Consider the following 27,581-nt stretch of genomic DNA (forward strand, 5'->3'; position numbering starts at 1 on the left):
AAATAAAGATATATGCCATTTCTTCCATACTGACTCTTCAGAATAAATGTGAGATATAATTTTAAGACAAACTAAAACAAAGAGAATTTGCCAACAGGCATCCTGCCTGAAATGAAGGTGTTTTTGAAGCAGAAGGAGGGTGATCCCGAAAGAAAGCTGGAGAAACAAGGATGAATAAAGACCAGCAAAAATGGTAAATATATGCATGATTCTAAGGGAGCACTGACTATATAAAACAATATTAGCAATGTGTTGTAGTTTGGAAAAAATAAACATATGCAACAAATATATTTAAGAAGGGAATATGAGAAAAAGAATGTATAATATATATGTATGTATGACTGGATCACTTTGCTGTACAGCAGAAATTGGCAGAATGTTGTAAATCAACTATAATTTAATTTAAAAAAAAAAAGAAGAAGGGGGGAGTTCCCATTGTGGCTCAGTGGTTAATGAACCCGACTAGGAACCATGAGGTTGCAGGTTTGATCCCTGGCCTCCCTCAGTGGGTTAAGGATCCAGGGTTGCCATGAGCTGTGGTGTAGGTTGCAGATGTGGCTTGGATCCGGTGTTGCCGTGGCTCAGGAGTAGGCCGGTGGCTACAGCTCTGATTAGACCCCTAACTTGGGAATCTCCATATGCCAAGGGAGTGGCCCTAGAAAAGACAAAAAGGCCAAAAAATAAAAAATAAAAAATAAAAATAAAAAAAGAAGGGGGAGGCAGGCCACTTTGCTGTGCAGCAGAACATGGCACAACATTGTAAATCAACTATACTTTAATAAAAGAAAAAAAGAGGGGAGTGGTATAAATGTAGTGAAAGTGTTCTGAGGTCTTTGCACTGTCTGGAGGACAGTAAAAGTAGTTAATTAATATACCAGTACAAGTCAAAGATTCTTGTTGTTTTATGGGGAACCACCAAAAAATAGTCAGAACATATATTGTCAAAACTAAAATAGGAAAGTCAAAATAGGAGTAACGAAAAATAATCAATTCAAAGAAAAAAGGGGGAGTTCCTGTCGTGGCTCAGTGGTTAACAAATCCCACTAGGAACCATGAGGTTGCAGGTTTGATCCTTAACCCACTGAACTGTGGGTTAAGGATCCAGCGTTACCATAAGCTGTGTGGCTCTGGCATAGGCCATTGGCTACAGCTCTGATCAGACCCCTAGCCTGGGAACCTCCATATGCCATAGGTGTGGCCGTAGAAAAGGCAAAAAGAAAAAAAGAAAAAAGAAAAGAAAAGAAAGAAGGGGAGGAGAAAATAAAAAGAACATAAAATAGATTGGACAATGAAAGGACATAGTAGGATGATAGATTTAAAGCCAATATATAAATTATTCAATAAGTATGAATGGACTAAATTAACGAATATGGACTAGTTAATGAATATTTCCAGACCTGATAATTCAGAAATGTTGAAAGTTTCTCAAACTGGATCAAGAAACAAAACCCAACTTTATGCTGCTTAAAGATAGACATATTAAAAATATATGATACAGAAAAGATAAGTTACATGAAAAAATGCAAATATATAACATACATTAGTAAAAGAAAGGGTGTGTAGCTATATTATATCAAGTAAAGTAGATTTAAAGGCAGATGAAGTAGAGATGAGGATCATTTAATGATAATAAATTATTCAATTCAATAAAATGTAACAATTCTAAAACTGGGTGTACTTTTTTTTTTACTTTTTAAGACTACGCTTGTGACATACAGAATTTCCCAGCACTAGGGATTGAATTGGAGCTGCAGCCACCAGCCTTTGCCACAGCCACAGCAACTCAGGATCCAAGCCTCGCCTGCAACCTATACCACAGTTCCCAGCAAGGCTAGATCCTTAACCCATTGAGTGAGGCCAGGGATCAAACCTGCATCCTCATGATACGGTCAGATTCATTTCCTCTGCGCCATAACGGGAACTCCAAAAACTGTGTGTACTTAATGATACTGAAATAGCATAAACTAAGCACAAAAATATTTTGAAAATTGGGAGTTCTGTGGCACAGCAGGTTAAGGATCCAGTGTTGTTACTACAGTGGCTTAGGTCGCTACTGTGGTGCAGGTTCAGTCCCTGACCCAGGAACTTCCACTTGCCATGGGAGGGGCCAAAAAAAAAAAAAAAAAAAAGATATCACAGCAGACCATTAGAGAGGAAATAGAACCTTCACTAAGTAATGCTGAGACAATGTATATATGAAAATCATGCAACGTGCTAGACAACTCCAAATGGATTGTACATCCAAAGGTGAGAGGCAAAACAACAAATAGCAGGATAGCAATGTGCTTATTTTCAGGACACAAAAGATCAGCAAATTTATGTTAAAATAAGACTACCTGTCAAATCTAATTGTTGGTGTTAGAAGCCAGGATAATGGTTGTCCACAGTGGGGGGAGAGTGACAAGGAGAGAAGATTTCTGGAGTTCTGGAAATACTGTTTCTTGGTCTAGGTGCTGGTTGCATGAATATGTTCACCTTTTGATAACTCACTAAGCTGAACACGTTAATGTGTGTACTTTTCTGTGTACATGTTACAGTTCAATAACAAATTTTCAGCAAATAAATCAAGAACTCTTATTTATCGAAGACACCATAAAGAGAATGAAGAAGAAGCCACAGAGAGGGAGAAGATAGTCAGAAGATATAACTGGCAAAGAATTCATATACAGAATATAAAAATAACTCCTAAGAGTTCCACAAAGAAAAAAATCAGACAATCCAATACAAAAAGGGGCAAGAAAGTGGAACAGGCATTTCCAAAGAAAGAGAGATAAACATTAGACATATGAAAAAGTATTCAGTCACATTAATAGCTTGGTTAGAACTACAATGAGATATTACTACTATGTACTAACAGACTTGGCTTATGTGAAAGACTAATGACACCAGGTGTTGCTAAGGATATGGAGCAACAGGAACTCTGATACTTTGCCAGTGGTGGGTGTAAATTGCTACAACCACCTTACTAGGCATTAACGGAAGCTATAAAAATCCCACAACCCAGTCTATTGATGGTATAGGAAAAATACCTTATAGTATCTTCATATAACGGATTATTATAGTTACATGCAATGACATGGATGGATACACACTATGAAATTTTCATCACTGCAGTTTGCATGGCTTGACTCTGCATTTCCTCCATGGCCCTTCCCTTTCCTTGTAGGCTTCTTGCAAAGTCTGAGTTAATTTGAAATACCGATTGAGACGCTTTCCTCTCTTGGTAGGTGTAATTCAACCTTTCAGTTTTAAAATAGGTCTGACTTTTCCCATGGTGAGCACTACCTCCCGAGCAGACATTTAACCATCCATTTGGGATGGGGTGGGTGAGGCTGGACTACATCTGGGGTTCACCCTTCCACCAGCAACATCAGCATCACCTGGCACTTGTTAGAGATGCTATCCTTGGGCCCCACCCCAGGCCTCCTAGACCAAAGACTTTGGTGTGGGGCTCAGGAGTCTGCGTTTTCACAAGTCCTGCAGTAATGCTGATCCACAGTCAAATTTGAGGATCACTGGACAACTGACCTTTAAGGAAACTCTAGGAGTGAGATTTTGTCCGATGTCCTGATTACCATTTTCCTCTTGTTGTCAAAGTCATCCTCCACTAGCCCATTTCCAGCAGCTGTCTCCTTATCCATGCCTTCCTTCCTCCACTGCACCTGCCGAGTTGAGGACTCTTTTCCTAAGCCTCGACTTCCTGACCTCTCTCCCATGACCACCCTCCTTAGTTGAAATCCCCTCCCTCTTCTGTTTCTGTGAGCCAGCTCCTCCCTGGCTCCTTCTCTAAGGTCTTTGGGGCCCTTCTCTTTCCTGCAAACACTCAGCCCCTCCCACAACTAAAAGCTGATGATGACTCTCAGTCTCCCTCCTGGACCCAATCTCTGACCAAACTCCAAGGGAGTTCCCTGGTGGTCTAGCAGTTAAGCGTCCAGTGTTGTCACTGCTGTGGTGCAGGTTCTATCCCATGATCCAGAAATTGTGCATGCCACAGGCACAGCCAAAAAAAAAAAAAAAAAAAAAAAAAAAAAAAACAAACTCCGACCCTATTGTTGAAGTCTAAAAGAGGTCTCCACTGGATAGCTAACCAAGTTCTTAAATTTATCATCCCAAGCAGACTAGTCTAGTCAGGGCCCAGCCCTGCCCCACTGCCCCACATCCCATCCTTCAGGTGCATGGTGACTTCATTGGTCACTGGGCTTAGATGGGTCAGGGAGGGAAGGAGTGAGATTGTCCAGAGGGGATTGTGGAGGAGGGGCTGTTTGAGGAAGAGGGCAAGAAAAGAAGATTTGAAGGGAGGGAGCAAGTAGGAGTGAGACGGAGACCCCTGCCATGAGTTGATGATTAACTTTCTATCCAAAACTTTGTTCCCTTTCTTGTCCTGCTCTTGCTCCCCTCAGGATTGAGGAGTATCCAAGAAAAGTGAGGACTGACACTGAGCAGGACCCTGTGGAGCCCCCTTGGGTATAATAGCTACAACAGCCCCTCCATGTCCCCTGTTTCTTGCTTGTAGAAAAAGGCTTTAGTCTCCTAGGCCTTCCCTGAGTTTCAAAGAGCAGACTCAAGCAGTTACTAGTTAGGGAAGTGAGGGGAATGCAGAAACAAAGGAAAAGCAGTCAAGCAAGAAAAGTAATGATAGCTGAAGCAATAGCTCAGTGAAAAAACGGAATTCTAGTTCCTTCTCAAGGGATTTACATAACAATCTAACCCATATCCATGAGTTCTTCTGCAGAAACTAAGACCTCCTCTCAAGGGGAAGATGGTGACTACATGCAGACTGGAAGAACCAGAAGGTTGTGCATTAAGATTCCCAAACATCACCCTGTTACCTCACTGCTGACCAATCAGAAAAACTAGCCACAAGCTGCAAGGCTTACCCCAAATGATGCCATTAAAACCCTTCCCTGGAGTTCTCACTGTAGCACAACGGGATTGTCGACGTCTTGGGAGTGCTGGGACACAGGTTTTGATGCCTGGCACAATGGGTTAAGGATCCAGCATTGCCACAACTGAGGCTTGGGTTGTGACTGTGGCTTGGATCTGATCCCTGGCCTGGGAACTCCATATGACTCAGGGTGGCCAAAAATGAAAAAAAAAAAATTAAATAAAAATTAGTAGTTCCTGCTGTGGCACAGTGGAAACGAATCCAACTGGGAACCATGAGGTTGCAGGTTTGATCCCTGGCCTCGCGCAGTGGGTTAAGGATCTGGTGTTGCCATGAGCTGTGGTGTAGGTCACAGACACAGCTCAGATCCCATGTTGCTGTGGCTGTGGCATAGGCCAGTAGCTACAGCTCCAATTTGACCCCTAGCCTGGGAACTTCCGTATGCCAGAGATGTGGCCCTAAAAAGCAAAAAAAAAAAAAAAAAAAAAAGAATAAGGAGAGATTTGAAGCATGAGAAGGATTCGGTTTAAAATAAATAAATAAATAAATAAATATTGAAAACTCTTCCCTGAAAGCAATCAGAGTGTATGGGTCTTTTGAGCATAAGCTGCCCGTTTTCCTTGCTAGGCACCCAGCAAATAAAACACTGTACTTCTGGAGTCCCTGGTGCTCAGTGGGCTCAGGTCATTGCTGTGGGACAGGTTTGATTCCTGGCCTGGGAGCTTCTGCACACCATGGGCATGGCCAAAACAAAAACAAACAAAAATGCTATACTTTCCTTCACCACATCCCAGGGCCAATAGATTGGCTCTACTGCCAGGTGGGCAAGCAGACCCAAATTCAGTTTGGTAACAGGAACAGGGTGTGGGTAGCAAGTTAGGTTGTACTCCCAAGGGAACAGCCAAGGGCACTGAAGAGAGTCAGAGGGGTCTACTCCGAGGAAGAAGGCTGCCAGGGCCCCTGAATGTTCTTTATAATAAACTGGGAACAGTAGGTAAAGGGTTTCCCTGATTCTGTGAGCCTTCATAGCAAATTATCACAGCTGAGGATGGGGTAGTGGGAACCCAATTTTGCAGCCAAGTCAGAGAGGAGGGCAGATAACTTGGGACCTGCTACCTGTGAGTGGTGTCTGAAATGGGGCAGGCTTGTGGGACTGAGCCCTTAAGCTGTGGAATCTGCAAGCGCCACAGATAGTGTTAGAACAGCAGACCCAGGTGGTCTCTGCAGACAACAGAATTGCTTGGAGGGGAAAATCCACACATTAGAGTCAGAAGAGTGGTGAGTAGAACAGATCATAGCAATAGAGGCAGTATGAGAGGCATATGCTCTGTGTCTAGGAGGCCGGTCTTGTGCTCCCCAGGGCAGGAACCGAGTTTTTATCATGTTTGCATTCAGGACTTGATGCCCCGCCCCTGCCCACGGTCTCTGCAGCATCAGGCTCTGCTTAGCGCTTCCTAGAGGACACCTGATTCCAGCCTCATGCCAACCTGCTGTGGCGGCTACTGATATTACCCCCCTTCTACAGGTGAGAGAGAACCTGAGGACTAGAGAGGTGACAGAGGTCCCCAGCCAGAGGGAGGCACAACCACAAGTTGATACCAGGGACCCAACTCCAGAGCCCCTATTCCAGCGAATGCATTGTGAGAAACAGAGCATTCTTTTGGCTCAGGGGGTGGGGGGGGGGTGTGTGTGGCTTTTTAGGGCCACACCCACAGCACATGGAAGTTCTGGGCCAGGGATCAAATCAGAGCTGCACCTGCCAGCCACAGCCACAGCAACTAGGAATCTAAGCCATGCCTGCGACCTACCCCCACAGCCACAACAACACCAGATCTGAGCCATGTCTTCGACCTACACCACAGGCCATAGCAATACCAGATCTCACTGAGCAAGGCCAGGGATCTAACCAGCATTGTCCTCATGGACACTAGTCAGATTTGTTATTGCTGAGCCACCGTAGGAATGCCATCGAGCATTCTTAATCAATAAACACAGTTAAGGAGTTCCCGTCATTGCTCAGTGGTTAACGAACCTGACTAGTAACCAAGAGGTTTCAGGTTCGATCCCTGGCCTCACGCAGTGGGTTAAGATCCAGCATTGCTGTGAGCTGTGGTGTAGGTCGCAGACGAGGTTCGGATCCTGTGTTGCTGTGACGGTGGCGTACACTGGTGGCTACAGCTCCGATTGGACCCGTAGCGTGGGAACCTCCATATGCCGTGGGTGCAGCCCTAAAAGGACAAAAAAATAAAATAAAATAATAAACACAGTTAATGTTTCTTGAGCACTCCCTTTATTTTTATTTTTTTGGCTACCCTGCGGCATATGGAGTTCCTGGACCAGGGATCAGATGCGAGCCACAGTCGTGACCCATGCCACAGCTGTGGCATCACTGGATCCCGAAACCACTGTTCAGGGACTGAACTTGGGTCGCAGTCATCCAGAGATGCTGCTGATCCCCATTAACACAGACATTCTGTGGTAACTCCATCTTGAGCACTTCCTATGTGCCAGGCACTGTGCTGAAAACTTCACACGTAATCATCACTTAATCCATAGAACAACCCTCTGAGTACTATTATTACCTTCATAAATATGAGGCAGGTGAGGAACAGAGAGGCTCAGGAACTTGCCCAAGGCCACACAGCTACTGAGGCAGAGCTGAGGTCTGGACCAACCAAGTAGTATAGCCCCAGAATACTGGTTTTAAAACAAGTCTGTAAATTCTTCAGAACTCTTCCTATCAAAAGTGTAGTTCCTCGCCCTTGAACCTGTTGAGCCTTGGGGTCAATTCAATGAATAGAATGCACCAGGAGTAGCAATGCTGTGAAACATCCACTTTCTGCTGGTTTCTCTCCAGCTGTCAAGTGGCCAGATTAGAGACCAGAGAGAGAGAGAATGATGAAGATGATGTCTTGATGCCCAAGGAGCCCCAGCTGTACCCGGCCCAGCTTTGGCATGTTTCCAGTGCAGGCACCAGGCATGAGAAAGAAGACGTTTTTGTGGAGTTCCCATTGTGTCTCAGTGGTAACAAACCCAACTATTATCCACAAGGACATGGGTTTGATCCCTGGCCTCGCTCAGTGGGTTAAGGATCTGGGCTGTGGTGCGGCATAGGTCAGCAGCTGTACCTCCAATTCAACCCTTAGCCTGGGAACTTCCACATGCCCCAGGTGCGACCCTAAAAAGGACCCCCCCAAAAAAAAGAAGAAAAAAAGAACACACTTTTGAGATAACATTGTAGGGGAGCAAATCTTGCCACCCCCCAGTGTCTCCTTGGCATGTGGATCATTTCAAGCTGAAAACAATCAAGGCCCAAATGACTCAGGAAGGAACTTTGACCTTCCACCTACCTGCCGTAAAGAATTTACATGGAGGGCTTGTTACCATAGTAGAGCTATCGCCAGAGACACCTGCAAAGAATATGGGCTACGTGTGCGGGGCTGAGAGATCAGAGTCCACTTTATGTCTTCTGGTCTCTCAAGGCCCAGCAAACACTTTTTACAAAACATTGGCTTTTCCATCTCCATGTCAATTGCCTTCTTCTCCTTTGAAGCCTCAAAACACCATCCCCAATGGTTTTTTTGTTTGTTTGTTTGAGTCCGTAGCTAAAGATGGTACTTAAGGGGAGTTACTCCGTTTTCCTGGGCCCCTCCCACAGAGCCATGTTATTAAACTTGTTTGTTTTTCCCCAGGGAGTCTGTCTCGCCTCAATTTAATTCTTAGAACAGTTAGAAGAACCTGGAAGGCTAGAGAGTTTCATCCTCTCCAAGAACCCCATCAGCCACCACCGTCTGCCTGCATCCGTGTGAGAACTGCCTGGCTGAGCACAACTTGATTTGTGAGCAGATAAATGCCTGTTATTGTTTTGGGCCCCAGTCTTAGGTTGGCTGGTTACACAGGGTGGGTAATCAGAAACCAGAAACCTACAGCCCACATGCTTAACCACAACAACGTGAATAGGTCAATTAACGGACCAGTAAGTGAGAAAAAGAATGAGTCTGGGTGATGATTTCCTTTTTTTTTTTTTTTTTTTTTTTTTTTGTCTTTTTGCCTTTTCTAAGGCCGCTCCTGCGGCATATGGAGGTTCCCAGGCTAGGGGTCCAATCGGAGCTGTAGCCGCCAGCCTACACCAAAGCCACAGCAACACCAGATCCGAGCCGCGTCTGCAACCTACACCACAGTTCACGGCAACACCAGATCCTTAACCCACTGAGCAAGGCCAGGGATCGAACCCACAACGGATTGGTTAACCACTGAGCCACAACAGGAACTCCTGTGTGATGATTTCGAAGAAGGTCGTATGGTTCCAAACAGCCGAGAGTGTGCATTAGAGGAAAGGAATTAAACTAGGTTCTTGGCAGGACGGCCGTTGAATGAAGCAGGACGGTACATGAAGCATCTCCATGAACAGATGCTCGTAGGCAGATCAAGCATGGAGGTTCAGAGACAGAGAGCCTTGTAGGACAGAAGAGTCCTGGGTGGGGGGGGTAACCTGGGGGGGAGCTGGACCAGACCCTGGAGATCTGGGGACCCAGCTGGGTATTTCCAGAAGGAGAAATTGGCCACAAGGTGTGTGGGGACCATGGTGCTGGTGAAGGTAGTGCTTCCAAAACCTATCATTATCACCCACAAAAGAGAAATTTTTCATTGAATTGAAGTTTATGAATTCTATTTTTTTTTTTTTTTGTCTTTTTGCCTTTTCTAGGGCTGCTCCCATGGCACATGGAGGTGCCCAGGTAGGGGTCTAATTGGAGCTATAGCTGCCGGCCTATGCCAGAGCCACAGCAACATGGGATCCGAGCCGCGTCTGCGACCTACACCACAGCTCATGGCAACGCTAGATCCTTAACCCACCGAGCAAGGCCAGGGATCGAATCCACAGCCTCATGGTTCCTAGTCGGACTCATTAACCACTGAGCCACGATGGGAACTCCTATGAATTTTTTTTTTTTCTTTTTTTGGCTGCAGCGTGCAGCAGCTTGATGTGGGATCTCAGTTCCCAGACCAGGGATTGAACCCAGGCCACAGTGGAGAAAGCACCCAGTCCTAACCACTAGACCGCCAGGGAACTCCCTGAACTCGTTTAAGTTAAATACTAAGGAATACAATTTGGTCAGGGAAGGTGGAGATTTGAAGGGCCACAACCATCGTCACGTCTAAGATTTTTTCACCCCCAGCCCCAGGGAAGGAGTTGAGAGCATGTGGTGTGAAGGGGAGAGGCGGGGAGAGAAGGGGAGAATTTGAGAGACACTTTGATGCATGGATTGACTTGACCTGTTTGACGTGGAGTGGGGGAGGGCAAATCACCAAGGGCTCCACAGCCCGCTACCCAAGTCGCCTGAGAAAGAGTGACAGAAAGTTAGCAGGTTCACTGAGTGAAGGCTGGAAGTTATCTCAAGAAAGCACCTGAGCCAATGTTTCCTGCCCTCCTAAATTCAACCCTTTGTTGTTGGATTTAGCCCAAGAAGCATTCTCCTGCATTGTAGAAGCTGATATGAAGCATGGTTAGTGCCCCAACCTGCCCCACCCAGTCACAGGCTGGTCTGCCCCCACCCCCACTACCACCCCCTGCTCAGTCTTCCCCAAGTCTCCAATCTCAACCCTCCCAGCATGGCCCCTGCAGACACACTTGGCCCTGCTCTGTGCCAGGAACCACTCACGGCAGTGTCCACACTTACAAACCCACCCCCAGGAAGGAGTACAACTGGAGACCCATATATCACGTGCTGGAATATCTGAAGGTTCTAAGTCAGGCTAAGAAACTGCAAGATGACATATATGCTATCCTACTTCTTTGACTAATTCACCACATGTCAACCCAGAAGGCCAAGCCCAACCTCAGACTCCTCGGAGCTCTGGGCCAGACCATGGCAGGGCTGGGAGAACAGGCCCCAGCTCAGTGGCTGCCCTTCCTCTTTCCCCACTTCAGCAGCTCCCAGAGCAGAGAAAGCCCTGGCGTGTGGACACCCCCAGCCACAGTCTAACTCCATCCAACCCCTTCTGAGAGCCAGCCCTCAGCCCCTTCTCTGCACAGGGGTACTGCATGCAAGATGCAGCCCCACTGGGGACTCTCCTAGGGAGGAGGCCCCACAGGTCCTGGAGGTAGGCTCAGGCTGTGTGCACAGGTCATCCTGGGTCCCAGTACCCAAGTGCATCCTGGAAGGGAGACTCCAGTGGGCGTGTTCTCTTGCCCCACAGAGCAGATGAGTGATCACCCAGGACTCCCTTACCAGGGCCTACTGCCCTCCCCTGGTGCCCAGGACCAGAACCTGCTGCTGCCCACCCCACGTCACCAGCAGCTCTCACCACTGGACATCCTGATGGGAGGATTTCATAACACTGGTCCCCCACTGGAGCATTAACATTCCAGGCACGGTGGCAGTTTTGCTCACCACAGGGTCCCCAAGTGCCACAGAGCCTGCTTCACACATATTAACAGCTAAAAAAAGCCACAGCATTGGTCTTATAAATGAAACTGGAAGTATTTTGGTGGGAGAACCTAACCTACTTTGTGGCCACTTCCTGACCATCCTGACAAATTCCTTGGATGCAGTTCAAAAGAATCTGTGATGATATTACACCCCTCCTTCACCTCGCATCTCTGCAGTTTGATTTAAAAATCAGGAGTTCCTGTCGTGGCTCAGTGGTTAACAAATCCAACTAGGAACCATGAGGTTGCGGGTTCGATCCCTGGCCTTGCTCAGTGGGTTAAGGATCCAGCGTTGCCATGAGCTGTGGTGTAGGTTGCAGATGCGGCTCGGATCCCACGTTGCTGTGGCTGTGGCATCAATTGGCAGCTACAGGTCTGATTGGACCCCTAACCTGGGAATCTCCATATGCCGCAGGTGTAGCCCTAAGAAGACCAAAAAAAAAAAAAAAAAAAAAAATTCAGCATCGTTGGAATGGAAATGCTATAAAATTGGCTTGTGATGACTACTGTACAACAATAAATGTAATAAAATTCATTCCGTTAAAAAAATAAAAATAAAAATCAGCATTGTATGGATGCAACTAGAGATTATCATACTAAGTGAAGTAAGTTAGAAAGAGAAAGACAGGAGTTCCCGTCGTGGCGCAGTGGTTAACGAATCCGACTAGGAACCATGAGGTTGTGGGTTCGGTCCCTGCCCTTGCTCAGTGGGTTAACGATCCGGCGTTGCCGTGAGCTGTGGTGTAGGTTGCAGACGCTGCTCGGATCCTGCGTTGCTGTGGCTCTGGCGTAGGCCGGTGGCTACAGCTCCGATTCGACCCCTAGCCTGGGAACCTCCATATGCCGCAGGAGCGGCCCAAGAAATAGCAACAACGACAAAAAAAGACCAAAAAAAAAAAAAAAAAAAAAAAAGAGAAGGAGAAAGACAAATACCATATGATATCATTTATATGTGGAATCTAAAATATGGCACAAATGAACCTATCTACAGAAGAGAAACAGACTCACAGTCTTGGAGAACAGACTTGTGGTTGCCAAGGGGGAGGGGAAGGAAATGAGATGGACTGGGAGTTTGGGGTTAGTAAATGCCAACTATTACATTTAGAATGGATAAGCAATGAGGTCCTACTGTATAGCACAGGGAGCTATATCCAATCTCCTAGGATAGACCATGATGAAAATAAATATTTTAAAAAGACTCTGTGTATATACACATCTATGACTGAATCACGTTGCTGTACAGCAGAAATTGGCACAACACTATAAATCAACTATATACTTCAGTTTTTAAAAATCAGCATCATGCTGGTGGGAATGTAAAAACGATACAGCTGATGTAAAAGAAAATATGGATGTTCCTCAAAATTTTTAAGTAAAAACAAAGAACTACCATGTACTCCAGCAATTCCACTTCTGGATATATGTCCAAAAGAAGTGAAAACAGGGTTTTGAACAGATATTTGTACACACATGTTCATACAGCATTATTCCCAAGAGCCAAAAGGTAGAAGCAAGCCAAATGTTCATTGATAGACAAATAGGTAAACAAGACATGATCTACTCATACAATGGAGTATTATTTGGCCATAAAAAGGAAGGGAATCCTGTCACACGTTACAACATGGATGGACCTCAAAGACATTATGCTAAATGAATAAGCCAATCATGAAAAGACAAATACTGTATGATTCTACTGACATGAGGTACCCAGAGCAGTCAGATTCATAGAGACAGAGCAGAATGATGGTTTCCAGGGCAAGGGGAAGCGGGGAATAGAGAGTTATTGGTTAATGGATATAGAGTTTCAGCTTGGGAAGATGCAAAATTCTGGGATGAATGGTGGTGAGGTTTGCACAACCATGTAATATGCTTTAGCCACTGAACTATACACTTAAAGCTAGTTCAAATAGTAAATTTTATGTGATGTCTATTCTACTACATTTCTTTTCTTTCTTTTTTTAGGGCCTCTCCCGAGGCATATAGAGGTTCCCAGGCTAGGGGTCTAATCAGAGCTACAGCTTCCAGCTTACACCACAGCCACAGCAACCCTGGATCTGTGCTGCGTCTACAACCTACACCACAGCTCACTGCAACGTCAGATCCTTAACCCACGGAGCAAGGTCACCTGCAACCTCATGGTTCCTAGTCGGATTTGTTTCTGCTGCCCCATGACAGGAACTCCTATTTTACCACAATTTTCTAAAAATTAATTTTAATTTTAAAAAATCAGCATTGCGCTATTTCCCCCAACAAATGGAAGGGAAACCCCAGGCCTCTGGAGGTTCTTCTAACCAGGGCACACCACCAACCAGGCAGCTGGGAGCTTAGACAAGATATTTTTGTTTCAACTGATCCCTGGGATTATTAGGAAGCCGCTGGATTTTTAATCTTTTCTTTTTCCAGACCAAAAAGGTCATCCAAGGGCTATCTCATCTTAGGCAAATTCCTCTCTATTGATTATTTTTAAATGTCAGTCCATAAGGAAGCCCCTTTGGAGAAACAAGGTAGGAAGAGAGGACAGGGATGGGATATATAATTGTTGATGGATGGTTAGTGGGTAGGGCCCGCCCAGGGTGCCTGGCTGCTAAAGGCGGGAGGGGGGGTGTCAGGCTGGGCTGGCATGAGGGAACTTTGGGCCCAGGCTCTGTTTTGGGCCAGGGGCCTGGCCCCAGGGTGGCCCCCAAGGAAGGTGGGCTTTCTGTTATGTGCTGTCTGCCTCCTCAGAGACACACCCACCCCCTAGCCAGTGCCCCTGCCCAGGAGTGAAGGGCTGGATGGAGCAGAGACCCTCAGGAGCCCCGCAGGTAAGGCCTCTTGGGGCTAAACCATCTCCAGATGCTCCGAGGGCTTAGAGATGATATCATTCATTGGAACCCTGGGCAGTGGGGAGGCCTTCCCATGATGGCCCCATCCAGCCTGCTTGGCCAGGACTCCACGAGTTGCAAAGCTTATTTATGAGTTCATGCGTGTGTGCCTCTCCGTGTGCTCCCCTGGCCCTATTTCATCCAAGTGACATCATGACATCCAGGAAAGCCATGCAGGGGAGAAAAGGTGGCCAGAAGATCAGCTGCTCTGGGGGAGGGGGGTGGAAGGAAGGGAGAACAGCCCCCGCCCTTGGCTTTGGTGACTGAGCTCTTGACAGTTGGGGTCTTACTGCACCTGCTGGAGGGGACACCTCCTTCCTCTGCAGCTTTACCTAAAGTCAGGGATTTTCTGAGCCTCAGAGGCTTCCTCAGACAGGGGCGGGGGACTGTTTTGATCCTCCACACTCTAGGGGAGCTCCACAGATGGCCCCAGCAGTGGGAGGGATCAGGAGACAGGACATCCAATTTGCTCCTCAAACATGGCTTGAGGAAGGAACCCCATGACTGGGGCTGCAGCCTATTGGTTGATCCTACTCCGAGCTGGGTTTTCTGGGAATGTGGTGGGATTTCGATTACCAGTCCTGAGAGCTAGCGCCTGGCTTTCCTGGCTTTCTTCCAGAGGAGGAGGGCATTTCTATGTGGCTTTCACTTTTGCATCTGTCACAGCAGAAGAAACCCAAGTTCTGCCCCAGTTGGTCTTTTCTAGGACAGCACTCGCGCATATGGAAGTTTCCAGGCTAGGGGTCGATCAGAGCTGTAGCCGCCAGCCTACACCAGAGCCATAGCAACTCGGGATCCAAGCCGTGTCTGCAACCTATACCACAGCTCACAGCAACGCTAGATCCCCAACCCACTGAGCAAGGCCAGGGATCGAACCCACAACCTCATGGTTCCTAGTCAGATTCGTTAACCACTGAGACATGATGGGAACTCCCATCTCTTCCTTTTTTTGTTTTTTGCATTTTTGTCTTTTTGTCTTTTTTAGGGCTGCACCCTCGGCATATAGAAGTTTCTGGGCTAGTGGTTGAGTCAGAGCTACAGCTACTGGCCTATACCACAGCCACAGCAACACCGGATCCGAGCCACATCTGCAACCTACACGGAAGTTCACAGCAATACCAGATCCTCTCTCTCCTTTTTTTTTTTTTTTTTGTCTTTTTAGGGCTGCACCCTCAGCATATGGAGGTTCCCAGGCTATGGGTCAAATCGAAGCTGTAGCTGCTGGCCTACACCAGAGCCACAGCAACGCAGGATCCAGCCACGTCTGTGACCTACACTGCAGCTCACAGCCATACCAGATCCTTAACCCACTAAGCAAGGCCAGAGATCAACCTGCATCTTCATGGATGCTAGTCAGATTTGTTTCCGCTGAGCCATGATGGGAACTCCCAATGCCAGATCCTCAACCCACTGATCGGGCCAGGGATTGAACCCACGTCCTCATGGATACTAGTCGGGTTTGTTACTGCTGAGCCACGACAGGAACTTGCCCCTGCCTCCAGCTCTTCTGTAGACTGAACATCCTGACCAGGTGATTGCTCAGTCTCCTGCCAGCAACAATGACCTCCATTAGGAAGTTGCAATGTGTTACTCAGAAGATGACCCACACATGGACACACACCGTGTGTCCCACAAAACTGTGCATTGAGGCAGGACCACCCTGCAACTCCTGAGGGCCCAGAGCACATTTGCCTTCATGGGCCTGTCCACCAGAAAAAATACTTAAAAAAGCATATTTTACAAGTGCACTGGCATAAAGATGAATATATATATTAACATTTCCTCCTACTTAAATTATTTTTTTTCCTTCTGACTTTAAAATAAATTAAAATCTTTTCAGGGCCCCCTAAGAGTTTGTGTGCCCTAGACTCTACACCTACTCTGCCTTAACCAATACATGGGCCCTGAACTGGGGGACAGGTAGGTCAAGGGGGCAGGAAAGAGACCCAGCTAAGAGGGAGGGTCATGGCCACCTGAGCAGCCATGTCACCTGGGCCAATCACCTCACCTCTCTGTGCCTCAGTTTCCATCTGGGCATAATAATAGTATCAGCTTAATAGAGTTGTTGTGAGAACTGAAGATTGTGTCTGTACATACCCTCATTAGAATGCCTGGCATATGGAGTTCCCTCTGTGGCTCAGCAGGTTAAGAACCCAACTAGTATTGTGAAGATGCAGGTTGATCCCTGGCTTCGCGCAGTGGGTTAAGGATCCAGTGTTGCTGTGAGCTGTGGTGTAGGTCGAGGACGTGGTTGGGATCCAGTGTGGCTGTGGCTCCATGTGGGCCAGCAGCTCTAGCTCTGATTTGACCCCTAGCCCAGGAACTTCCATATGCCATGGAAGCAGCCTTAAAAATGCTTGACATAGAAATCACTGGAAAAGTGTTGGTTGTTATTCATGCTATTGTTTGTGGTTCTTGCTCCAGCCGCCTCACTGACCCTCTACAAGAAGGGCAGGTGGAGCTTGCTGCTTACAGGACATCTCGCTTGGATCTCCTGGAGCACATACAGCTATTTCAGAGCTGCTTATTCAGGAAAACTTTATTGAACTTCATTGACTCCTTTGGCATTTCCCAAAACAGCTCCCCAAGGGCACCAGAACTCCCAGAGAAAAGGCCACCTTCTGGCCTGAGCAGGAGCTCGGCACTCTGTGCAGGGCAGAAGGAAGAGGCAGGGGCTGCCGTCTGTCCCCTGCTTTCTCCTCCTGCTCAGCAGGTGTCAGAGCTCAGGGAACTGAGTGGGCGGCTTTGAAGGCTTTTAAAATGCCAAGGCCTCTGGGATAAATTAATGTCCTAATCCTCTAACAGTCACAGAAGAGGGAGGCCTGACAGCTGGGTTTTTCTAAGGGGCCGTGAACCCGTATGTGCCAGGGGCTTTACATACATTATCTCCTTTAATCCTGACAGCAACCCCGGATGGAGGGATTACTAGCCCCATTTCACACACCAGCAAGCAGAGGCTCAGAGAGGGTCGGCGACTTGCCCACAAGTCACCTTACTCCTTCCTGCCGTCCCAGGAGAACACTGCACCCAACTGAAGTTCAAGAGTGAGATGAGGGGAAACAGAAGCCAGCCTGCCTGGGTCTCTTGGGCCAGGGTCCGTCAGCTGCCATCCTCCCAGCCTGTTTCTCCACATGCTCATGGCCCATGTCTCCTGCCTTCTGCTCTTCTCATTCCTCTCCCTGCCTGGTGGGAGCAGATGACCGGCTTCTTTCCTGGCTCCCCTCCTGCCCCTGTGGGCAGCCAGTAGCCATGCCACGCCTCCCCAACCCCCCAAAGCAGGGAGGCTCCTTTGTGCACAAGTCTGCAAGGGGGCTTTGCAAGGAGTTAAATTCTTGCTGCATTGCCAGCTGGAGGCCCCTTCAGAACCCCAAATTCCCAGGCAGGCAGGGGGCAGAAGAGCCAGGGAGCCATTTTCTGTGCAAACGCTCCCTGACTACACTTTTTTTTTTTTTTTTTTTTTTGGTCTTTTGTCTTTTTGCCTTTTTGCCTTTTCTGGGGCTGCACCCGTGGCCTATGGAGGTTCCCAGGCTAGGGGTCTAATCGGAGCTATAGCTGCCAAGCCTACACCCGAGCCACAGCAATGCCAGATCCGAGCCGCGTCTGTGACCTACACCACAGCTCACGGCAACACCGGATCCTTAACCCACTGAGCAAAGTCAGGGATCGAACCTGCAACCTCATGGGTCCTAGTTGGATGCATTAACCACTGAGCCACGATGGAAACTCCTTTTTTTTTTTTTTTTTTTTTTTAAAGGAAGGTTGGCAGCAGCGGGGCTGGTCCTTCCTGAGTATGAACCGTTTAATCACCATCAGCTCCTCTTCTCAACAGCCCTCTCCACTCACTTGCTTCCACCTCCTTTCTCTTGGGAATAATCAGTGACTCTGGAGCCAGTGGGGCTGCTCTGGCTGTGAGTGGGAAAGTCAGGGTCCCTGGGGGAGGGCTGCACCTGAGGGAACAGCAGCAGGAGTCAGCCCTGGGACCAGACCCCAAAGAGCGAGGGGAGGACAGAGTCCTACCTCCAAAGGCGGGCCTCATGGTGAAGTCGTGGTCATCCACTCTGAGAAGTGGCTGGGGTTTTCCGTTTCGGATCTTGGTCATATCGAGGTTCTTCTTGTATAGGTGACTGCAAAATGAGCAAGAAACATTCTCCATCAATGCCAGCAAGGCACCGGGATGATCTGGGGAGATGACTTCCTGCAGGATCCCCCTGTTGGGCACATTTCCCCCATCTGACCACACTTTCTCCACTGGAGGGAGGTCCAGAGATAAAGGATCTGCCCCCGCTTGTCTCCACCACCCCAGGACCTCGAAGGCAGGCCAACCTGAGGACATGGTCCTTCCAGAGACCTCCTAAAATAGATCTCTCCCAGGCAGGACACCATTCTACTTTGGCAAGCTCTTGTTTTGTTTTGCTTTTTGCTTTTTAGGGCTGCACCTGTGGTATATAGAAGTTCCCAGCTAGGGGTCAAATTGGAGCTGCAGCTGCCAGCCACAGCCACAACAATTCAGGATCATAGCCACATCTGTGACCTACACCACAGCTCATGGCAATGCCAGATCCTTAACCCACTGAGCAAGGCCAGGGACCAAATTCACATCCTCATGGATAATAGTTGGGTTCTTAACCTGCTAAGCCACAATGATAACCTAATTTTTTTTTAATTGAAGTACAGTGGGGTTATAATGTTGTGTTAGTTTCAGGTGTACAACAAAGTGATTCAGATATATGTGTGTGTATCTTTTTTCAAATTTTTTTCCATTATAGATTATTACAAGATAATGACTACAGTTCCCTGCGATATACAGTAGGTCCTTGTTGTTTATTTCATATATAGTAGTTTGTGTCTGCTAATCTGAAACTGCTGATTTATCCCTCCCTACCTCCTTCCCCTTTGGCACCTGAAGTTTGTTTTCTGTCTGTGAGTCTATTTCTGTTTTGTATATAAGTTTATTTGTATCATTTTTTTAGATTCGACATATAAGTGATATCATATGATATTGTCTTTCTCTGTGTGACTTATTCCACTTAGTAAGTCATCTCTAAGTCCATCCGTGCAGCTGCCAACGGCATTGTTTCATTCTTTTTATGGCTGAGTAATATTCCATTGTTTGTCCCTGGCGGGGGGGAGTGTTGCAATGCTGAGCAGCTTTTCACCTGCCTCTTGGCCATCTGTGTGTCTTCCCTGGAGAAATGTCTATTTAGTGAGCTCTAATTCTTTTTCTTTCTTTTTTTTGGGGGGGGCCACACCAAAGGCATATGGAGATTCCCAGGCTCGGGGTCAAATCAGAGCTACAGCTGCCAGCCTACACCACAGCTCATGGCAAAGCCAGATCCTTAACCCACTGAGCGAGGCCAGGGATACAACCCAAATTCTCATGGATACTAGTCAGGTTTGTTACTGCCAAGTCACAAAGAGAACTCCAGTGAGCTCTAATTACTGACAGAAGAAAATAACCTAATAAGAAATCGGTGTTGGAATTCCCGTCGTGGCTCAGTGGCTAACAAATCCAACTAGGAACCATGAGGTTGCCTCGCTCAGTGGGTTAAGGATCTGGCACTGCTGTGAGCTGTGGTATAGGTTGCAGATGTGGCTTGGATCCCACGTGGCTGTGGCTGTGGTGTAGACCAGCAGCTACAGCTCCGATTCAACCCTTAGCCTAGGAACCTCCATATGCCGTGGGTACGGCCCTAGAAAAGCCAAAAAGACAAAAAAAGAAAAAGAAAAAGAAATCAGTGTTACTACAATATATTATGTGCTATTAAAGAGTTTTAAAAGTAAATGAAAAGGTTTTGTTTTTGAGTGTTTGTTGTTCATTTATCTATACCCCTATGAGCTTATCATATTTTGTTGCCCTTTTTTTTAGAGAAATAAGCATACTTCCCATTTAAACTCTGTAAGAGGAAAGCAACATATTTCCTGTCTTGAGATCCTGTTCTTTAAGACATCTTCCCATGAAATCCTTCTTAACTTTCATCCTCTACTGGGTCTGCCCTGATGGGAGGACTAAAGTTGTGCTAATTAATAAAGTAGCCACTAGTCACATGAGACTATTGAGATTTAGGCTAATTAAAATTAAATTAAATTAGCCTTCAGTTTCTCAGTTACACTAGCCATACTTAGATGCTCAAGGGCCACATGTGGCTGGTGGCTACTACACTTGACCCTGCAGATATAGAACATCTCCACAACTGTAACAAGTTTGATTATATCGTGCTGGTCTAAAGGTTGACCCATTCCCCTCAACCACCCTCCCACCCAAGAAGCAGATGCCCCAGTGAGCTGAGCCTTCCCACCTTCCAGTCCGACTCTGGGAGACCCCAACCCAATTTCTCACAGCTCCAGACCTCCCAAGCAGGCTCCTGCTTCTGCTGAGGGTTCTGGCACCACCTCTTTCTCTCTCTCTCTCTCTCTTTTTTTTTTTTTTTTTTTTCCTTTTTAGGACCGCACCCATGGCATATGGAAGTTCCCAGGCTAGGGATCAAATCTGAGCTACAGCTGCTGGCCTACGGCACAGCCACAGCAATGCCAGAACCAAACCACATCTTTGACCTACACCACGGCTCATGGCAACACTGGATTCTTAACCCACTGAGTGAGGCCAGGGACCAAACCCACATCCTCATGGATACTAGTTGGGTTCTTATCTGGTTGAGCCTATGAGAGGAACTCCTGTTTCTCTTTCTCTCCATTCAGTTTTCCCATCAACCTGGGGCTATCAACAGTAAGGAGAGTAAAATTTGTCACCCCAAAATGTCTCTTTGGCTTGTGGATTATTTCCAGATTAAAATAATCAAGGCCCAAAAGCCCTCAGAAGAAACTTTGACCTTCCTCCCTAAAAGAATTTACATAGATTTAAAAAATAATAATAAAAGAAAAAGAAAAAAGAAAAAGGTGACGGTTTCACCATTTGGGTGAGTTACTCAGTTTTCCTGGGTTTCTCCCATGTATATAGGTTATTAAACTTTTGTTGGATTTTGTCCTGTTAAGCTTTCTCATGTCAAATTATTTCTTAGACCAGCCAGAAGAACTTAGCAGGGTAGAGGAAAATGTCTTTCTCCTGGACAATATAGGCAGCCAGTCTGCACTCTGGTTGCATAATTCTTCAATTCTTTGACTCAGATTTACTTGCTCAACACATTTCTATGGAGCACCTATTCTGTCCAAACACTACTCACCCAAGGCATGGGAGGGCATATATTCACCATCCCCACAGAGCTGATAACCTAGTAGGGGAGACAGACAATAAACAAGTGGACAGATAAACAATATAAATTCAGAAAGAGTTAAGTGCCATTAAAATATAATAAAGCAGGGTAAGGAAGGAGAGAGAGAGAGGCTGGGGTGGAGGATGGGCAGGGAGGATTTCTGAGCCCTGGAGAGGCGAAGGGAGGGAGCCACGAGAGGATCTGAAGAACGTGCATTCTGAGAGCAGGAAGAGCATGTGCAAATGTCCTGGGGTGCGTCTGGCTTTTGTGTGGAACAGTAAGAAAACCAATGGGCAAAGAATAAACAGGTAGGAAGTGCAAATACGATGGGAGCAGCTCACCCTACAGAAGGCTGTAGTGGTAGCAGTATCTTCACTTCCTTCAGCCTTGTAGGTTCCAGGGTCCCCGGGGGCTGAACCTGACCCCTTCGAACTCTGTCCTCAAACACCCTCACCCAGCTTCCTCAGCCTCTCCTCTTCTTGCTGCTCATTCTCATCACCATTCAAACTGAATTCAAGTCCCAAAAGCTAAGCAGAAAAATCTGTCTAGACCACTCAAGAGTGATAGATGTAGTGATCTTATCCTTTTACTCCAGCAGAGCTCAGCTCCTGCCATGAACTTTCTCTCTGAAGTGTCAGGGGAAACAAGCTCCAATTTACTCAGCCTGACAAACCCCAGCTATTCTCAGCTCAGAGGCCCATCTACCTCCCACCTCAGTGGGACCAAAATCAGTTCCCTGAAAGCACATGTGGTCTTGGAGGGGCCCTTCCAAGGAGCTTCCGCCCTCCTGGGTCTCTTCCCCAAGTGGAGAGGGAGCAGGGCCGGCTTCCTGCACAGAGACTGGGGCCGATGGAGGGTGGGGGGCGGATGCATTCAGAAATCCCAGCAGAGATGCCCCAGGAACATGGGAATGCGGAGGCAGAGCTCAGCCTGAGGGCTTAGCAGCTCACAGACATTAAATTGTGAGTGCAGCCAGCTCATTGCCCCCCCCCACCCTGCCTTGCAAGGAGAAAATCCCTCCTGGTCAGCACGGCTCCCCCATTTAGAGGCAAGGATTAGGGAAGCGGATGTCGTGGCAGGCCAGCACCCTCGTGGGAGGAAGATTGAAATCCCAGGGCTATGAATATGGGCCCAGAATTTTTCTTAAGGGAGGGCCCATTTGTTTGATAATACAGGCCCCTGAGTTATCCCCAGCCTTGGGCTATCTGTGTGAGCTGGATTCCTGCATCCATCCTTCATAAGAATGCTGGGCACTGCCCAGATGCCTCAGCCCTTGGACCCCAAACTCCAGGGGCCATGTGCAGAGCCCCAGCCCCATGGTGGGTCCCGTCAGGACCTTCACTGAACGTCAAACGCAGCCATGTTGGGTTGGGGGAAGAAGAAAAATGTGTTCATGATGCTTTTGGGAAGCAGGGCTTGTGCCATCGTGTTGAGGGTTATTTCGCTGCAATAATAACAGTCATCATGACAACAGCCTTGTGAATCAGCCCTCCCTGTGCAGGTCTGGAGCTGCGGTCACTCCATCATTCCAGTGGGTTTCAGTGGGAGAAACGAGGTTCAGAAAGATCAGGAAACACAGCCAGGGAGCAGCAGAAGTAGGGCCTGAACCTCGTTTGCCCTGACTTTCCAACCCTACTTCCTTCCCCAGGCCCCTGTGGAGGGGGAGTTTGAAGGGGCGGCAGGAAAATGAAGCCCCTGGTGGGTCCAGCACAGCTGGAGCCATGATGCAAAGGGAGAGGAGGACAGCCAAGGGCAGGTGGAACCAAGGGGGCCACAGATGGGAAGAAAAAAAATGAAAGGAGACCCCAGGCTCAGGGACCAGGAGAGGCTGGTATTATCAGGGCAGAGCCCAGACTCCCAGATCTTGGTTTATTTTCAGATCTCAAGGGAGAAGGGCCTCTCTCGGCAGGAAAGCAGGCATGTGGTCAGGAGACTGACTTAGGCAGCAGGGTGGGGAGGAGTTGGGATAAAGCTGGGAGGCTGAGAGGCAGGAAGAACAGAAAAAAAGCAAATGACTAAGAGCAAACAGGCTCAGGGATTCAGTAAAGAGGGACGCGGAGGATCAGAAAACCCGAAGCAGTTTTGAAAATGCAGCTGCTGGGCAGAATAATCATTTTGTGAGGGTGTGTTGGCCAGGGTGACACAGGGAAGGTTTTCAGGTTAGAAGAGGTCCTATCAGTGTGTGAGTGAGAGTGTGCATGTGTGTGAATGTATGCGTGAGTGGGACCGGATATGTTACACGTGAATGTGTGACCGTGTGTGACACTGTGTGTGTGTGTGAGAGAGAGAGAGAACAGGACTTCCAAGAGAAGAAGCTCCTCTACAGATGAAGCTAACTTTTTAGTTAGATGCTTGGCTGCAAACTTTTACAGACAGACGTAGCTCTATGATTGTCTGAGTGTGTGCATGCTCTGGTGGATTGCAAAAAGACCTAAAACCATGTTCCCTGATGTGACATTTTCTCTATCCTTTTCACCTGCTTCTGTTCAATAATTATTTTTATATTCTTTGAATGTGTGTGTTCATCTTTTCAGGAACTTTAACACCTCAGGGGATAGATTTCAAGAAGTCCTCCTTACCCTTAAGGGTCAAATCAATCCATCCATAAATACTATGGAATTTCCTCAAAGAACTAAAAGTAGTTAACTACCATAGGATCCAGCAATTCCACTCATGGGTATATATCTGAAGAAAGTGAAAACACAAATTTGAAAAGACACATGCACCCCAATGCTCAGAGCAGTATTGTTTAAATGGCCAAGACACGGAAGCGACTTGTGTCCATCAATAGGTGAATTGATTGTATAGAGACCTATAAATAAAATGGAATACTACTCAGGCATGAAAAAGAATGGAATTTTGCCATTTGCAACAACATGGATAGACTTGAAGGGTAAAATGCGAAGTGAAATAAGTCAGACAGAGAAGGTCAAAGATTGTATGGTATCGCTTATATGTGAAATCTAAAAAATGAACAAACTAGTGAATATAACGAAATAGAACAGACTCAGATAATAGAAAACAAGCTAGTGGTTATGAGTGGGGAGAGGAACGATAGGGGGAGGAGATTAAGAGGTGCAATTATTATCTATAAAATAAGCTATAAGGATATATTGTAGAGCATAGGGAATGTGGCCAATATTTTATACTAAATATAAATGGAGTATAATGTATAAAGATTTTGAGTCACTATGCACTACACCTTAAATTAATATAATACTATAAATCAATTATACCACAATTAAAAAAATTTTTTTAAATCAATTCAGTCTGTCCACAAGCTGATGTAGGTGTCTGGGAATGAGACTATGGGTCTTCTGAGGAGTGAGAGAAATGCTGTAACTGCCCAGGCTGTGAAATCCCTGGGGTCCCTGAGAGTCTCATGCTGGACCCCAGCACCATTGTTAGAAAATGGGCAGGTTCAGACAATGCTTTTCTTCCGGTCCTGTCAAATCACCAGAAAGCTGTGTGAATTACTTGTGCCTTTGAGGCGATGTTTTGGCATCTATAAAATGAGACAGCATTTCCCCATGTGTTCTCTGTGGAATCAGAATTCCAAAAGTGTTGTCCTTTTTTTTGGTGGAAACACTGCCTCATTTATCCCCCTCCTCCGGATTCACAGTGTCTATTTGTGTAACAAAGGTTCTCTAAGTCCTACTCTAAAGACATTTGTTTAGAATGGTCTAAACCAGGATTTCCCAAGCTTCTTTGACCCTGGAACCCCCTTTCTGTACAACACCTGTTTGCTTTTCACAGAATTCGAACTCAGGGGGAATTGCTGGATTAGATGACCTCTGAGGTTCCTGCTAGTTCAATACCCTATGATTCTGGCGACATCACCAGGATGAGTTCCCAGAGCCATGCCTCTTTACTGTCACCCTGGACAATCTGCATCTGTTTCCTTCCTGACTGAGAAGAATTAGACTCCACTGAGTACTGACATCTCCCAGAGCAGCAGGCACTAAGGTAAGGCCACACCTGCAGGGCTCAAGATGGTCCACCGGAATGCAGGATATAGAGACTGTAACGCATATTTATAGTTCACTTTTATCTAATAATAAATAAATAAATTACCAATCTTTAATATTCCTATTTATCATAGTACAGAGTACATGTATGTAATCTGTGTGTGTGTGTGTGTGTGTGTGTATACATCTGAGGTACAGTTTCAAAAAATTGTCACTGATAGTGGTGCATGATTAAAAATGGAGACCTTTCCCATTCAGGCTCAGTGGGAACAAACCCAACTAATATCCATGAGGATGCGGGTTCGATCCCTGGCCTCGCTCAGTGGGTTAAGGATCCAGCGTTGCTGTGAGCTGTGGTTTAGGTCACAGACGTGGCTCAGATCCCGAGTTGCTGTGGCTCTGGTGAAGGCCGGCAGCTGCAACTCCTATTGGACCCCTAGCCTGGGAGCCTCCATATGCCAAAGGTGCGGCCCTAAAAAGAAAAAAAAAAATGGAGACCACTGACCTAAGATATCAGTGGTCTAATATGCCTCCAAATATTAGTTTATATTCGCAATCACTAGCTCAGGCAGCACTCAGTAGAATGAGAAACAGATGTGTAACATCTCACACATGGCATTGATATCTTAGCTGCTTATTCTTTTCTTCATGTTCAGCTGCTTGCTTTTCCTTATGTTTACATCAGGTCTCAGGTCTTGCCTTGGTACATCAGTTCGAAACAAACGTACTAAGGAAATTCATTTTGTGATATAACGATATTGCCTAACCAGTATTTCCTGGAAGTGTTTCTAATACATCATGAAGTGCTATTCACGGTGGTCCACACATGTGCTTCTGAGAGCCTAGCAAATTTCAAACACCTTTTCTAAGATTCAAAACCGGATACCATTATAAAATCGTTTATATTATAAAAGTAATTTTTAAAAGAGAATTCCCAGTGACATTTTTTCTTAATCATTCAAGCTGAATTCCTATATACAGTTTCTCTCAAAAAAAATTTGAGTATAATTCTTTAGCAGGTCCTCTATGGTCCCTGCAGGATATAATCCTGAGAAACAGAGCAGCGCAATCAGAGAAGCACAACAAACGATGCTTCACCTAGTAAATCTTCAGCTACCTGCCTTAAATCAGAATGCTTTTTTTTTTTTTTTTTTTGGCCAAACACACACATCGGAAGGAAAGGCTCAACCTAGTCTAGCTTTGCTCTCTCGCTGCTGGTGACATGGTAGCAGATTTGTGTCCAGTGAGAGGCCGTTTTTCAGTGAGGGTGAGGTCCTGTCTCCCTCCGGCTTGAAAACAGATTCCAATCGTACAATCTAACCCTGAGCCCTCCCAGGAGCTGTCCCACTGCGCTGTGTCACTGCCACCACAAGTGACCTCCCTCCCCTCCTGCCCATGACTTTACCTTGGCTTGGATGTTTCCAGCTGCCCTGTCCATCTCCTCTTCTTGGGCTTTCTGCTCTCCACAAGAACCAGCAGGCAAAATGAGAATAAAATGAGTCTGGTAAAATAAGGCATCCTGTGAATGTCTGTGATGCCCCAAGCTGCTTTCCAGGAACCTGCAGCGCGGCAGATCCCCCCCTGGGCTTCACCATTGATTCAGCCTGCTGCCTCAGGCTGGGGCTGCGAGGGCATGGCTGGCCAGGCTGAGTTTCCCTAATTAATTGATACTGCTGCCTGTCCCAACCCACCTCCCATCCCCATCCCTGGGACCGTGATACAAGCACCAAGGCTTTGCCCTCCCTGATACTTAGTGATTGGCTATTAGTCCTTAAGTTTGTCCTCCTGTGAAACTCAGCTTCTGCTGAGTCCTAGAACAGCTTTAGCTAAAACTGTTATATATAAAAAAAAAAATTAAATCTCTTGAGCATGCCAGCTTGTTGCTGAGATCATTAATCCATCTCTCGGGCGGCATAAAACCAGTCTGTCACATCCGCCAGGGAGCAGGCTGGATTCTGAGTGGATTTGCAGGGAAGACTTGTGGGCGTGGAGTTGAGCTTGTGAGCTCAGGAAATGCTGAGTAAACACACTAATGACCTGTTTCCACAGGGTTGCTTTATTTCTTGATCAATGAGCCTGTGCTTTGCTTATGACCAAGGGTGATGGTTCTTCCCCCAGATACCCATCTCTTTTTTTCCCCAATGAAAACGTATTAAACTATAAAACACACTTTGATTTTGAAGGACAGCATAAACCAAAAGAGAATTCATGATTATGGAAGCATGT

The 27,581-nt window shown here is 46.6% G+C and overlaps 1 protein-coding gene across 1 annotated transcript in view; it reads right to left on the reverse strand.

Annotated features, from left to right (window-relative positions):
* GABRR2 (gamma-aminobutyric acid type A receptor rho2 subunit) overlaps positions 1 to 26,938 on the reverse strand; it is a 45,078-nt gene extending 18,140 nt beyond the window's left edge. Inside the window, exons 1-2 of the mRNA XM_003121296.3 lie at positions 26,761 to 26,938; positions 18,197 to 18,303 (exon numbers count right to left, since the gene is read on the reverse strand). Coding sequence (XP_003121344.1) covers positions 18,197 to 18,303; positions 26,761 to 26,873 — 220 coding nt within the window. The 5' untranslated portion in view covers positions 26,874 to 26,938. The remainder of the gene's footprint in view (positions 1 to 18,196; positions 18,304 to 26,760) is intronic.

Source organism: Sus scrofa, chromosome 1 (assembly GCF_000003025.6).
Source record: "Sus scrofa isolate TJ Tabasco breed Duroc chromosome 1, Sscrofa11.1, whole genome shotgun sequence".
NCBI lineage: Eukaryota > Metazoa > Chordata > Mammalia > Artiodactyla > Suidae > Sus > Sus scrofa.